This window comes from Nicotiana sylvestris, chromosome 4 (assembly GCF_000393655.2).
Source record: "Nicotiana sylvestris chromosome 4, ASM39365v2, whole genome shotgun sequence".
Lineage (NCBI taxonomy): Eukaryota > Viridiplantae > Streptophyta > Magnoliopsida > Solanales > Solanaceae > Nicotiana > Nicotiana sylvestris.
Window position 1 is genome coordinate 21,914,680 of NC_091060.1, and position 16,236 is coordinate 21,930,915.

Below are 16,236 nucleotides of genomic sequence, written 5' to 3' on the forward strand. Positions count from 1 at the left end.
AATATTTAAAAATGAAGCACAAAACATAATTATATTTTTTGATACATTTTCATACGTTTCTTTCATAATACTTAGCAAGTCTTTAAGAAATTATTTTTAATACTCCCTCTATTCCATATTATGGTAGAATTAGTTCTTTCCAAAAGAATGACACCTTATATTTGGGAATAATTTAATTTTTTGTAATGTACCCCTAGTGTCATGTTTTTAAATCTTATGGTAGGTTTAAGACTCTTAAGTTCCAAATGTTCCGTCTTTCCTAAATTTCGTGTCAATTCAAACTCCACCACATAAATTGAAATGGACAAAATAATACTTTTAGATTTGTGGAATGTGTTATCATTCGTTTTAAGAATTATATTATCCAACAAGCTGTTTGGTCATTTTTTGTTGGAAAATGAGTTTAGCTACTCAAAACTTAAATAAAATGAAGTAAACCTCTATTATGTCCAAAACGAGAAGACCGATAACTGTTACAGGAAAAATCTCAAGAAAAAGTAGTTTTACTTGAATCAAAATATAAAAAGCCTTGTGCTTATTCTTTTTTTGGATTGTAGAGTTTAGGGGTATGGTGCCCTACTGGCCTACTCTCTTGGTTTCACTAGTTCATATATATATATATATAAAGATATATGAGAAACACGTGAAGCAGTGAATTCAATCTGATAATTTGATTTGATGGAGGTTGCAGTCTAATTGTATAACTTCATCAGGATGTTAATATTTTACCAAGGATATTATGACAAACTACTTGTTCAAAATTGTACCTCTCTATGTTGGAGGCATTTGAGATGTTGTATGCATGCTTGGGACTAAATTAAGTTAGTTGTAGTGTTTTAAACATGGAGTATTGCCTTAAGGCTGTTCGCTCGCTCGCTACGGGGATCAAAACGGACTGTGGGTGAGAAAAGGGCAACACTGGTCAAAATGAACTAGTGCTGTGATCGCAGTTAGGGAGCCACGATATTAGTGATTTCCACATGGTATAGCTCAATGCAGAGAAGCTGCGATCGCGACACATGACTCACGATCACGGCAAGCAAGGTCCGGGAGACAATAAGCCCAACCTCAAAATAACGATTGTGAGCCCGGTTGCTGCGATCGCCACTCTATGGGGCTGTTGAGATGAGCTCTTTATAGATTATGGTTGGTGTGTGATTATGCTGTGGCCTGTGGGAATGATGTGAAGGGGATGGATGAATCAAAATTCACCCTAGGTTTCATGAAAATGGTTGGATGACTATGGCCAAGTCCTAAAACATGAATTAGCCTTCCGTTTACTTTAGTTTTACAATAAATCTATACATCCGTATTAACTATCAAGGCTCAAAGCCTACAAAACCTAAAACCTCCTTTGAGAAATGGAGCTAGTTACAAGTTTGAACAGATCCAATTCGTTTTGCATCAACATTTTACATTGATGAAAGGCGAATTTGGAAACAAAATGAAAAAAGAAAAGGAGAAAAAGCTATCTTCTTAGCTTGCTTGAAGAACTAGAAATTGCCTGCTGCAGATATCTCAGAGTCTTTTGATGATTAAGGAATCCCATAAACCAGAACTCAAAATCATCCTCTGTAACTACTTGTACATACTTCTGTGATGGCTTTTCCATATTTCCACTCTCTTTTGCTTTCTTTATCTTACTTATTGGGATCGATACCTGCAATTATGAACCGGCCTATTTGATTATGCTTTACATGGCTAGAAAATTAGAGATGAAAGGAAAACAGAGCAGATAGGTACCTTGTAACGGATTCTAAGAAAATTTCCAGTTGGAGATAAGAGCTTTATTGATCGCTCGCTGCAGAAAGCAATCTTATCTGTAGAGATGAAGAGAAGGCCTGCTATTGGACCAGCTGTTGTTGATAAATAGCATTGAGAAACCTTCAATAGCTTTTCATCATCTCTAACATTAAACTTCTGTTTGAATATTCTCTCCAACCCTCCTACTTGAAGAATTTTTGCCCCTAGGCTCAATTTTCCCTTCACAATTTCTGTTAGCTTTGGGCTCAGGCTCACTGCACAATTAAAGGATATTACAATCAATACTTTATAACAGATATACATGTAAATAATGCTTCTTGCATGAATTTTGCACTTCATGACTCACTTTATCTGTGTTCTTTAGATTTACACTAGTGTTTGGCCATGACTTCACATAGCGAAATTTTTAGCATTTGAAATACAGGTGAAATGTTGAAACAAATTTGTCTGAGTAGCATTTCAAGTAAGATAATTGTTTTCACTCACAAAACTTTTTTTTTTTGAGAGCGGTAACACAAAACATGAATTTTTTTTCAAGCAGAACTCATGTCCGCGCTCAATTTCAACTTCCAAATACTCTTTTTCAACTTCAGCTGCAAATACTTTTTTATTTCAACTTACACAATATTGTCTTAGTAATATTTTCAATTAATCTTTTGAAGTCTTTAATGGAGAATATAAGTGCTTACCATACTCACGGATGCCTTGTGCAAGACAGTCCATCTTTTCTCCGAATTTGTTCATCTTACCAATAACAGATTTTCCTGCACATTCAAGAATATTTTTATTTTTATGATCTCTTCATTCTAGGGTCACACGACAAGATCAAGTTGATTCTTCATCAAGAGACAGGGGAAATACTCACTTTGCTTTATTTTAGATAAGTTTTTTGAAGTTGCATATGGAATATTATGGTCTTCACTTGCAGATAGAACCAGTAGTCTTTTTGGCTGCCTTTCAAGTGAGCATACTGCTGAACTCATGGGAATACCCACCACAGTTCCACTGAGTAAGTTCTTCATTGTGATTCTGATTTTGCGGTCGAATATTGTTGGATTGTGATATATTTAAGTTTTGGTTGATGGTTTAAGAACATTCCTTGTAGCATTATATATAGGGGTTTGAGGAGGAGTTGATGAATCTTTTAACTGATTGTTGCATGAGTCAGCTATGGGTCATAAAAATAACCAAATAAAGATCATGCGTGTGCTTTTTAGAATTTTCTTTTATACGAAGAAGAAAAAGGTTGTCAGGATGATATCTTTTTGTTTATTGCAATTTTCAAAAACCAAATTGCAGTGCATGTTCAACCTCTCCCTTTAATTTATTTTTTTAATCCTTTTGCTTGCATCAGTCCATCAATATATATCTTTTTCTCTTGCTCCTAAAGGTATTGAAAATGTCTTCTTTTAGCTGTCTGCTCAATTACAGTAAACTAATGTCATTGCTGACTTATTTCTTTATCAAGATTTCTGTGCATATGTGGTGTGTTTAACTTTTGAGTTGGCAAATTGCTTTATGATGCTACCTACTTTTGTAAGTTTGAGCAAAAGTAGGAGAGTTTTGCATATGGAAGTCATCTTGCGGTAACTAGTAAGGTAGCTTAATTCACCCTAATCACTTTACTTCTTTTCCATACAAATCGATTTATCATTTTTATATAGACTAGTCTCTCGGCAAGGCACGTGCATTGCACATGTATGTCAAGTCATATATTATATAATTTTTGTAATAATAGCAATATTATAAAAACAAAGATTTGAATAAATAAATATACATAACTAATAAAATATAGTTTTTATGAACAATCACATAAAACACTGACCTTTTGTAAACTTCGTAGATTTTATCGAATCTTATGCACATCATTCTTCATCTTGATGCTAAACAACTATTTTCACTCATACTCATCCCGCTAGGACTTCATATGTCTAAAATATCATATTAATACCCATTTAACATATCCACACCTAGTCCAAATGTACGGGGTGTTACATTAGACCAACATTCAAGCAAGGTTTAAGTCTGCTGTGAGTTCATTGTAAACAAAATCTTGCACATTAAGTAAGTTACTCTAAGCATTGTCTAGTACTCCATATGAATGATGGTTGACTTGAATGGAGAGACTCATCCCTTTGTAAATTCGAGTAACTACATATATCCATAGTGCACATTTTTAATTAGTTGTTTGTAGGTGTTAGGCTTTGTTTTAAGATTTTTTAGCAACAACAAAAAAAGGTTTTCTTTTAAGAGTTGTGACTATTGATGTGAAGAATTTAAAAGTGTTAAAACTTAGAAACAGGTTTCTTCTGAATAGGCGCCTGATGGAAAGTTGCGTTTCCTTGTAGGCTTTAGTTTTTTTATTTATATTTAAAAAAACTATTTATAGGTTAATTAAAGGATACTTTGGTAATTTAACTTTTGTCTAAAGGGCTTCCCACTTTTAATAGATAAGGATTTATGAGTAAACATTTGTTTAAACTAAAATTAATAGTTTTGACTCTCTAGAGGGATGTTGTTATAGCTCTGAACTTGAAATTGCTAGTAGGAGTGACCTGTCTTTAACTCTTTATTGAGAAGCACATTGTTTCTGTTAGGCTAGCTGTCGTAACTTAACTGTAATTTATATCTACCTAATTAATATCCCCTCCAGTTTCCCTTAATTTTAAAGTTGGTCAAAATTCTTTCTTATCATTACAAAATCCTTGAGGTAAACAGGCTTTATAAACAAAATCCTAGAGGTGAACAGGCTAGAAAAAGCCTTTTTGAATATTCAAAAGTATACAAAATTATCTCTTTTAAAAGCTTTTAGTGCATTGTAAAATTATCTCAAGTTAGTTTGATTAGTTTTATGTGATTAACTAGATGAGGTAGGCCCGAGCTTGCGGGCCCAACGTTGCAAATTGTTTGCAAATTGTGAATAAGATTTTAGAACTGGTAGGATTTTATGTTATTTCTGTGTAGCTATGCATATTTCTTTTCCAAAGTGGGATGGTTATTTGCCATCTTTTGCCCAACAAAAGACACCAAATTGAAAAACTACTATAACATAGAAAGGATTAACGAAATATTCATATTGCAAGTGGGAGAGAATTTCTAATCTCTTACAGTGATCGGAACCAATAAAATTGGAAGTTTACAACAACAAAGTGCAGGAAACATGTACTGGGTCAACTTCACTGAAAAAATATAATCACTTGCTCAACATAATCTTAAGAGTTTCATGATTTTGTTTTGGTAGGTAAATACAACGTTTTATTGCACGTTAAACTACTTAAGAAATGCAGGTCGGAATTGTATTCCATATATTTCTGAGATGTTCTTTACTTTCTTGCCCATCCAGCAATAGTTACTTCTATAATCCAAGACCATGCAATAAAGCTAGGAAACAATGGTACATGGAAGAAAAAATGGACTTCAGCTTCCTCTAAGCACACGTAACATCTTAAGCATATGATTTCACTAGCATGTGGGAGGTTTGCTCGAGTTAGGTCATTATGACATGTAGTTCACTCCAAGAAAATTAACTCTGGTGCTGCTTTGCTTTGCCAAATACACCTCCAAGTTCTTGTTCCAAATGAGTCAGTAGTTTTAAACAGATAACATGACTTTATCAACTGAGAAAAAATTGTAGGTATTTCTATTCCATTTAACAGAATCAGGTTCACTACATCACTACGTAGAGAGCCCGACTGCTTCAAGAATTTCTGTAAAAGACGAAGTTCTTTCTATTCTCTATTTACTGCAGTTTCTCTTGAAAGCAAATTCCTACCCTAATTAATCTTGCATCGAGCAATGGTTCTATCTAAATCTGCCACCATTTCTTGTAACAAGATCAATAAGTAATTATGGATTAAAAAAATCCATCTCAGCAGCAATTCCATGTAAGAATACTTTTACATTTTATGTCTGAAAAGATAAAAATTTAGAAGATTTCTCACTAATGTATAACTTAGAAATATGTAAAGCTATAAAGTTGAAAGTAAAACTGAAAGAGAGAGTTCTTAGTACATAGAAAAGTATAAAAGGTTGAATAAATGAATACAAAATATTTTTTTATAGAAAAGAAGGACCAGAAGCATAAGGGATGATGAAAACAAGAGATACATGATTTGACCAATCAGAGGACAAAGAAGTGCAGAAGAAATTGTAAAGCAAGAAATAACCAATTCCAAGTTTTAAGAAAGAAGCTTTGACAACATTACATTAGATGCAGAAACTATAGGTTATGCCAAATATATAGAAGCACTTATCAAAATTAAGAATGAATGCCAAAAATATGTAATCGCTTTCAACTCCGCACTTCAAGAAGGAAGAGATGCAAATTCAACTTGCATAAACTTGAAAATAGTAGTTAAAAGAGGATTTTCCCTTCGTTTGATTGAAAGGAAGGATCTAAGATTTGAGAAATAGTCTTGCAAATTTGGCCTACATTTGTTAAGTCCACATTTGACAAAAGTTTCAAGTACTTGCAATGTTTACCAATTTAGACAACTGATTTTTTTTAAGAAGTCACAATTTCATTTATAAATTAAACAACAACACAAGCAATACAGTTCATGAAGTATGAAGCAAATCTGCAGTTGAGCTAGAAGAAAACCACACAAATCGTAATTGATCCAAAAATAAAAGCATTTCTCTGAAGGCACCAAAATAGCAAGGAATGGTAGAAAATTAGAGTAGACAACAATAATCTCCTTCAAGAAAAAAATAAGATAAGGAAAAAGCACTGGCTCCTATTTTTTTAATGGGTAATCATCCCCTAAACGGATATTTTTGTCAATGCTATACTGATAAATTAGTAGTGTATATTTTTAATGCTTTTCCTTGAAGAGAAAAAGATACAAAAGGGGAAAATAAGAAGATAGAAAGAGCTTTAAGGAAGATAATTGTGATTGTTTCTGTTCTTCGAAACCCCCAGCGATAGAAAGTTATCTATGAAACTCATTTAAAGACACTTTGGAAAATATTGTACAACGAAGAAAAAATGCCATGTAGCTAAGAGCTTAAAATAATAGATAGGCTTAAAATAAGAGCCAAGGAGAAAGCTTTTTAGACAGACTTGTAAGTCAGCCAAGCAAAGTGCCTCACGAATAATATTAAGAGAGCTTTCCCTAGATTGTTGCTATCCACATTTTACCTCAGATTAGAAAGGATACACAATCTTAAAATCAAGCATGAAGTTTTTTGTTCTTTCAAGTATTAAGAATTCCAAAACACTTCTTAACATTATAAATTGGGAAATATAAACTGAATTCCTATCAAATCATGGTTTGGCGACCTCAAGTTTCATGACAAAAGTTGCTCACACTCAAATACAAAGATTCTTGGTGTACTACTCTTTTCTTCATATGAAAATTTGGTCTTTGTATCTAAATATTAAAGTGTTGCTGTGTACACACAAACATAAAAAAATATTGTAGAATGTCTTAGCTTTTGTGCTTAATTTCTAGCATCGTATACAAAATGTAGTTATTTCATTTTGAAATGGCGAGGGTTTTGTAGGCATTGGGAGAAAGTTAAAATATGCCAATAATAGACATTTTAGAAATCAGAAAGAATGCTAACATTTCGTTACATTTAAAATTTTGTAAATAATCTATCTACAAATAAGCCTATGAAAAAAATTATTATAGGGTTGGTACAGTGAAGTACTATACATTGCATCGCATGAAGCCATAATTAAAGCAATATTTACTTTCACATGCAGTAAAAGAAATAAATTACCCACAAAATATGGTTAAAGACCTGAAACAAAGATACTACGTGATGTCTTGCTTGTGGAATGGCGACAAGATGACTAAAATAACACAATTATAATAGTACAATAATAACAAATACGATCGATTCATTTTACTGAGCTGGCGTCTTAATATTGCATAAACACATTGCACTGTGCTTATATTTTTCGCATACCCAGTTTCTCTTTATGCGTTGTTTGAGGATTGATAGTTGAAATAGACCAAGAAAATAGTTAAAACGGATAGCATGAATATGTGCAACTATCCATTTAGGATCATAAAGTATTTCCTAACATAACAGAAAGGATAAGAGGAGATAGTACGTATTTCTTCTTGAAACATAAAAAAGTAAACAAGGATTTCCATTTTTATTCTGCTAAGCTTCAAAATTTACCTTAGCAACTCTTATTCCAACACAGTTCTACAAGAATAAATATAGCGGCATCCTTGATGCCTGCAACGAAAAATATTTCAGCTAATTACTCATTTAAAATGACCAAAGCCTTTAATCCGTCAAAAGATAAAGGAGACAAAAAAATATCAAAACTAAAGAGCACTTTAATGGAATTCAGCATACGCTCGCAACTCATTTATAAATACCACAACCTCTTATGTCTCAAAGATAATGGAGACTGAATAAAAAGGATTCGACCTAGAACTAACAGTAAGTACTTTTCTTCTTTCTCATGATTTGGGAGCTTAGTCCATATCATTTCAGGATGATATGTCAATTAAACATTGCAGTGGACAAAACTAACAGTTGGCTAAATGTAAACGTTTGTTAAATGTTGTCTGATTAAAATCTCCATATGGTGAGTGTTTTCAACCATGTCACTACAGTATTGATGAACAAATTCCCATATCAACATGTTCATATTCAACATAAAGAGTTAGTTCCAGAATTTGTCACATGCGTGTCTTAGGAAATCAACTAAAAGTCATTATATTATGTTTAATAACCCAATGATGTTGGACTTGCAGCAAGGTATGTGCCACACCTCTAGACAACATTACACCATAAGACATTAGAAGAAGTCATCAAAGGTTTCATTAGCAAACTTAACATATTTAGCAACCTATAATATGGGTCCAATGTAAAAAAAAAATAGAGAACAAGAAAAAACGAAAGAAAGAAAAGAAACAAGCAATAGAGGTAGTCCTAGATAAATACATTAGAACAAAATCAAGGAAAGCAGCATTGATGCAATGCGGATTGCCAGTACAACTATTGATCGTTCTAGTAAGCCACAACACACTAATGAAAAGATACCTACCTCTAAGATGCAGGATATCACTTCTTTTGATGGTAGCATAATGATACACCAAGTGCATGGAAAATGTAAGTCCTGTAAATACAAAGATTAGTTAAAAATATTCATATGCACATTCATATAATACTAAAAGATAGAAGAGCACATGCCAATAAATATTCATATCTTTGCATAGATTACAAAAATTATGATGCTCAACTATACCACATCCATTAACTGCTCGTCATCAGAGCTCAAGTATCAACGAAATCCCTTTCATTCCATTTCAAATAAGATTTAAACATGTCACATGTGCCCAATAAAGATTGGATTTTTATAGGGTTTAAATGAAAATATATGAGAAATATCCAGAGACTACCGACTTTGATTTCTAATCTAAGAATACCTTAAGGTGAGAATCCTAAAAAAATTTACCACTAAATCAACTAAGCAGCCTGAAGAATAGAAAAAAGCACCGAAGAAAGTTGAGAAACACTCCAAAACAAAAAGCTCACACTTATAAGAAGCGAAGGAGAACTCTGAAGTTGAGCAATAAACGTATCACAAGAGAACAAGGGCTAAAAGGGATACCTGATGAGCAGCGGATATTTGAAGAGAGTGACATGAAATTCAGCAGCATTTGTTTCCTTAAAATTCAGTCTTGCACAATACCAAATATTCTAATAGTAACCAAAAATTAGCAAAGCAATCAGAAATTCGATAAATTGCACATGACCTAGAAGCTATTTTTCCCAAAATAAGACCTTCACTAATTCTATATTCTTTAGAATATGGAATGAACAAGGACATAGAAGAGAGAATGAACGAATATATTAAGAAAGTAGTGTTTCAGAAAGCTAGGGAGAGTTCTAGAGTTTTGTGTCAGCTATATTGTTAATTAAAACAGTTTTAAACCTAAAAGAATAATGGCAGAGCAAAATGTCATTTATGCCCTTGGTCGACCATCAAGCCTTTTCTATATAATAATAAAAATAAAAATAATAATAATATAGTATAATAGATAGAAAAAAGTTGACAAGATAACAGTTCAGTGGATCACCACCACTTGACTCAAGTTCCCTTTTGAAACATGAGCGAGTCATCCATTTAGAATTGTTGCTTAATAAATCAGGCAAAGGAGAAAAATAGTTGTTATCATCTCAAAAAAAAAAAAAAAAGAAGTAGCCATTCAGATATTTCAATCTGTTATGTAGGGTCAGCAATTCTGGTGGTTGTCTGGATTTGTATAGTGTATGTTTTTAAGGCAGTTATCTTGCTTTGTTTTTTTTTTGTATCTCATCTTGAGGTGTAAAGGAAGGATAGGCATTCATGCCAACTCTATGTGGAATGCATCTCGCACAGACATGTGATTTAAATGTTTTCAGTAAACTAACTTATTTCTCTGTAGTTTGACCAACAATACTTTGAAATATCTATAGAAATAAAACAATTCAAAATGAGGCACAAAAAATAACAATATTTTCTGATGCATTTTTCAGATGTTTCTTTCAAATTACTTAGCAAGTTGTTTTCAATACTCCCTCTATTCCATATTATGTTGCATTATTGTTAGTCTGTTTCAAAAAAATGACATATTTTATTTTGAAATAATTGAACTTAAAAAATTTCATTTTATCCTAAAAGGCAATATGCTTTTATAAATCTTATGGTAGGTTTAGGATTACCAAAAGTTCTTCTTTCTTAAACTTCATCTCGACTGTTGAGTCAAATTCCACCACATAAATTGGCCTAGAGAGAATAACATTTGTAGAGTTTTGCAATGTGTTTTCATTCGTTTTCGAATTATGCTATCCAACAAGCTAGTTGAACATTTTTTCGTCGGAATATGAGTTTAGTTACGCAGAACTTAAATAAAATGAAGTGAACCTTATTATGTGCAAAACGAAGAGCATACATGTTACAGGAAAAAAATCTCAAGAAATGTATTATAATCTATCTCTCTATATTATTATAAAAACACGAATAATTTATGTTAAATGTTGGATGACTAAAATATTCTCGAAACTTCGATAAACTTTTATGCCCTTAAAATTTTGAGTTAAAGGTGGATGTAATTGTAATATTCCAAATATATTAACTAAGAAAGGAATTCTTTACAGATTAAAACTCCAATGCCGACAGCAAATTCCTACTCTACAAATACCTAGAACTTTTAATACATTGGTAAAGATGGAAATAATTATGAATTTGGATAAACTTACTATACTTGTCATTACGATATACAACTTGTATAAAAACTAGTATTAAATATTATTGCATTCTTTAACCGATTTATAAATTTATTCGTATCTTGTGTAATTTTAAACTATTTAGTTCCATTTTGTTATTTGGTAATCACAACGTTATTGTGATTTGGTTTGCATTACATATATAAAACTTTTATTTTAAGCAACTCATTATCTAACTTTAGCAATTACTTATGGTACGTGTTTGTAATATTTGACACAAGATATTCGTGCAATGCACGAGTATAGAGACTAGTACTATATTAAAAGTGGGAAGCCCTTAAGTCAAAAGTTAAATTATAGAAATGCCCCTTAAAAATCTAACCCTATTTAATAATAAGTGCATCAAATTCAAGTTTTGGGTGTTATCATTATTTAAGTAATGGTCTACGTCACTTGCATGATGAATGTGGATTATAGGATATGAATTATAGGGATGCATTTATAGAGAAGATTAAGCGTTTCAACCAGAATTGTAAGCGCAAACTTCACAAATTGTACCGTGAAAAAAAATAAGAAATGTATAGAAGACAAAAAATAGAATGCCCTAATGTGCTGGACACTTTCTATGGATTGGGCAAAATATTTTAGCAGAAAAGTCATGGAGGTTTATCTAAATCTGTCACAACACAAACAGGGAAACAACAATTGATTGTGAGAAGCAAAAAAAAGAAAAAGATTTTGATCTCTTTGTCCCCAAATCAACGTGACAAATGGTGCAGCCAAGAAAAACTTAAAATTCAAGGTGAACAAAAAAACGCTACAAAAATCAAGTTCTATATTTTCTCTACTTATTTATCTTCCTTTATCTTTTCTAATGTTGAGAAACTTATTTTCATAAATGTTTGGATAATGACAACTCTTGTAATAAACGTTAAATGCATATTTGTTGTGTTTAGGAATTACATTAGTTAATGCTATAGTTAACTTTGTTATTTCATTGCTACAATGAGATCCACTAATAACGTAACATATTATGGTTACATGCATAAAAATTATATATGTGGAAGTTTACTTTAACTTGTGGGATGATATGAAGCAATTTTATTTGGAAAATCATACATGTAAATCACGAGAATGAATAAAACTTTCATTTGGATATTATTTGGGATCATGAGAAGAAACAATTAAACTTTGATTGTTTCTTTTCGTAGGATTAGATGATATCCAATTATTTAACCTCGATAAAATGTCATTATACGATGATTCACATTAATTGTTATCAGAAACTTATACTTATTCTTTCACATATAATTATTTACTCAAAACTTTTAATAATATTTATATTGTATTATTTTACAAAAGCGTGGACTACATAACTTGCCATACACGATAATAATTATTCAGAAACTTGTATTTATTCTATCACATATAACTATTTACTCAAAGCTTTATTTCAAAATATTTATATTAAATTATTTTACAAAAGCGTATATTATATAACTTGACATACACATGTGTTTAGAAACTAGTTAAATTAAAATATTGTAAGGCTTATGTTTTTTTTTTTTTTTTGGATTCTAGGGTTTAGGGGTATGGTATCCTACTCTCTTGGTTTCACTACATATATGAGAAGCACAGTGAATTCAATCTGATAATTTGATTTGATTGAGGTTGCTTCCTAATTGTTATAACTTCATCAGGATGTTATTATAATAATGAACTTGTTTTTTTTAATTTCTTTATGTGCATTCATATGTCTATGATGTGCAAGTGTTATATGTATTTGTTGAAATCTATCTATGTTGGAGGCATTTGAGATGTTGGATGCATGCTTCGGACTACATTGAGTTAGTTGGATGGTGTGGGTGTTTAAAACACGGCTATAAGTGTTGCCTTAAGGCTGTTCGCGCGCTCTACGGGGATCAAAATGGACTGTGGGTGAGAAAAGGGCAACACTGGTCAAAATGAACTGGTGCTATGATCACAATTAGGGAGCCGCAGTCACAACATTAGTGATTTCTGCATTGTAACAAAGGAAGTTGCGATCACAACACATGATTCACGATCTCAGCAAGGCAAGCTCTGCGAGGCAGTAAACCCAAGCTCAAAGATGCGATCGTGAACCCGGTTGCTACAATCGCCACTACTATGAGGCTGCTGAGATATTGAGCTCAGCTTCATAAATTGTGAAAACGGCCCCAAGGACCACTTATCACAGCTTTCTTCCTAGGATCTCAAATATTCAGTGTTAAAATCAGCCGATCACTGCACAAGGCCTGCGATAGTAGCAAAGGTATTTCATACCTACAACCATAAATTTTATCATTTTCTCGACTCCCCCACCGCAAACTCAGTCCATGAAGATGAAATCACTTCCCACTTCTTCTCAATATCAAGGTAGCTCGAATTTAACTTGGTTTAAGCTATTCCTACTATAATACCACTTGATTTAACTCTCAAATCATAGATTTTTGGTTGGATTCCCTATTCTGCCAAATTTCACCCAGGTATACTAGGGTTTGAACTATGGAGGTAGTTTGAGATATTTGACTCTACCCAACTATTTTATAGACTTTATAGTTTATGGGTGGCGTGATTATGCTATGAGAATGATGTGAAGGGGTCGGATGAATCAAGATTCACCATAGATTACCATGAAAATGGTAGCATGACTATGGCCAAGTCCCAAAAGATGGATTAGCCTTCCATTTGCATTGGTTTTACAACAAGTCTATACATCCGTATTAACTATTAACTCCTAAGGCTCAAAGCCTACAAAACCTAAGACCTCCTTTGAACAATGGAGCTAGTTACAAGTTTGAACTGATCTGTAAATTCGTTTCTGCATCAACATTTTACATTGATGAATGGGCGAATTTGAAACAAAATGAAAAAAAGGAGAAAAAACTATCTTCTTAGCTTGCTTGAAGAACTTGAAATTGCCTGCTGTAGATATCTCAGTGTCTTTTGATGATTAAGGAATCCCATAAACCAGAACTCAAAATCATCCTCTGTAACTACTTGTATATACTTCTGTGATCGCTTTTCCATATTTTCACTCTCTTTTGCTTTCTTTGTCTTACTTATTAGGATCGATACCTGCAATTGTTTATTGGTCTATTAGATTATGCTTTACATGGCTCGAATAGAGATGCAAGGAAACCAGAGCAGAGGGGTACCTTATAACGGATTCTAAGCAATTTTCCAGTTGGAGATAAGAGCTTTATTGATCGCTCACTGCAGAAAGCAATCTTATCAGTAGAGATGAAGAGAAGCCCTGCCATTGGACCAGCTGTAGTTGATAAATAGCATTGAGAAACCTTCAATAGCTTTTCATCATTTCTAACACTAAACTTCTGCTTGAATATTCTCTCCAACCCTCCTACTTGAAGTATTTTTGCCCCGAGGCTCAATTTTCCCTTCACAGTTTCTGTTAGCTTCGGGCTAAGGCTCACTGCACAATTAAAGTTGAAACATTAACTTCATTACAATCAATACTTTCTATCGTATATACATGTAAATAGTGCTTTTTTGCATGGTTTTGTACATCATGACTCACTTATCTGTGTTCTTTAGATTTACATTCTTTCATTTGGCCATGCTTCACTTGCAACTACTGAAATCATTATATGCAAGCTGAAGTTTGATTACCAGTATTTCCAATATTGAAAAACTTGTTTGATGAGTATGTCAAGTGAAAATTGGTTTTAAGACACTATACATCAATTTTTTCCCCAGGTTCGTTCATGCCCGAACACAACTGAATTAAATACTCTTTTGCATCTTCAATTTCAACTACTTTTTTTTTAATATAACTATAGAAGTGCTTACCATGTTCGCGAATGCCTTGCGCAAGATAGTCCATCCTTTCTCCCAGTTTGCTCATCTTACCAATCACAGATTTTCCTGCATATTCAAGAATATTTTTATCTTTAAGATTTCTTCATTCAAGGGTCATTAATACTCAGTACTAGTACAAGAACAAGTTGATTCATCAAGAGACAACGGAAATACTCACTTTGCTTTAATTTAGATAAGATCTTTGAAGTTACAAATGGAACAATATGGTCTTGGCAAGAAGATAGGGATAGTAGTCTTTTTGGCTGCCTTTCAAATGAGCATACTGCTGAATTCATTGGAATATCCACCACATCTCCACTGAGTAAGTTCTTCATTGTGATTCTGATTCTGCAGTGGAATATTGCTGTATTGTGAATTGTGATGGTCAGTGAGAAATATTTAAGTTTTGGTTGATGGTTTAAGAACATTTCTTGTAGGGGTTTGAGGAGAAGTTGATGAATCTTTTTACTAATTGTTGCATGAGTCACCTTTGGGTCATCAACAACCATAAAAGATAATGCATGTGCTTTTTTAGAATTTTCTTTTGTACCAAGAAGAAAAGGTTGTCTAGAAGATGGAATGTTGGCTGAGATTTTCAAAAGTTTCAGTGTCTTCCATAATCTTTTTGTAAATTGTAATTTGAAATATTCAAAATCTAAGTGCAGTGCATGTTCAACCTCTCCTTTCTTTTCTTTGTTTTCCCTTTGCTTTGTGTCCATCTCTCTCTATATATTTATCTCTCTCTCTCACGCACACATAAAGGTGGTGTCCAGTTCAGTTTGTGGGCACCTCAACTATTCCTTCGGTTGGTACCTGCGACCTCCATCAACACAAGTTCTAAGAAATGCTACTCACCAAAACTAAGGTAGATGAGATGAAATCACCTAGTGTTTTTAGTGTTTGCTGTGAATTAAACCCTGGTCTCTCATGGTTTTAATCTATGTCTTACTGTGCTGCGTAGGTTTTGAAAATGTCTTTCTTTTAGTTGTCTGGGCAATTACAGTAAACTAATCTCATTGCTGACTAATTTTGTTATCAAGATTTGGGGGCACATGTGGTGTTTAAACTTTTGAGTTGGCAGATTTGCTTTGTCATGCAACCTACTTTTGCAAGTTGAGTAAAAGTACGAGTAACCTATGTATTTTGAAGTCATCTTATCAATACCTAAAAGACCTTTTGTACTTTTCTATGCATATCGACTCATAAATTCCATTCGTGGGCCACATTTCTCTATAGTCGCATGTAATATTTGTTTTTCTAACCATAATCTTATTTAGTTTCTTCTAAAACTTAGAATTTCACTTGGTATTATCATATGGCACTTCTTTATGGCTCTGAGTTGATAATCTTTTATATGTAAAAGGATTTAATAAGCATTTAGTTTAAATAAAACTAATAGTTTGACTTCATACAGGGATATTGTTATGGCTCTGAAGTTGAACCGTTTTGCTG

At 32.8% G+C, this 16,236-nt stretch overlaps 2 protein-coding genes across 2 annotated transcripts; both read right to left on the minus strand.

Moving 5' to 3' along the window:
• Window positions 1–1,254: 1,254 nt before the first annotated feature.
• LOC104228486 (putative GEM-like protein 8) lies at window positions 1,255–3,013 on the minus strand. Its single transcript, XM_009780953.2, has 4 exons — window positions 2,630–3,013; window positions 2,454–2,528; window positions 1,744–2,018; window positions 1,255–1,660 (listed from the first exon to the last, which is right to left on the minus strand). Exons 1-4 carry the CDS (start codon window positions 2,784–2,786, stop codon window positions 1,469–1,471), a joined length of 699 nt encoding a protein of 232 aa, XP_009779255.1. The 5' UTR covers window positions 2,787–3,013; the 3' UTR covers window positions 1,255–1,468.
• A 10,600-nt stretch (window positions 3,014–13,613) lies between these two features.
• On the minus strand, window positions 13,614–15,570 carry LOC104228467 (GEM-like protein 6). The gene is made up of 4 exons (XM_009780933.2): window positions 14,963–15,570; window positions 14,776–14,850; window positions 14,124–14,398; window positions 13,614–14,043 (listed from the first exon to the last, which is right to left on the minus strand). Exons 1-4 carry the CDS (start codon window positions 15,501–15,503, stop codon window positions 13,852–13,854), a joined length of 1,083 nt encoding a protein of 360 aa, XP_009779235.2. The 5' UTR covers window positions 15,504–15,570; the 3' UTR covers window positions 13,614–13,851.
• Between the last annotated feature and the right edge of the window lie 666 nt (window positions 15,571–16,236).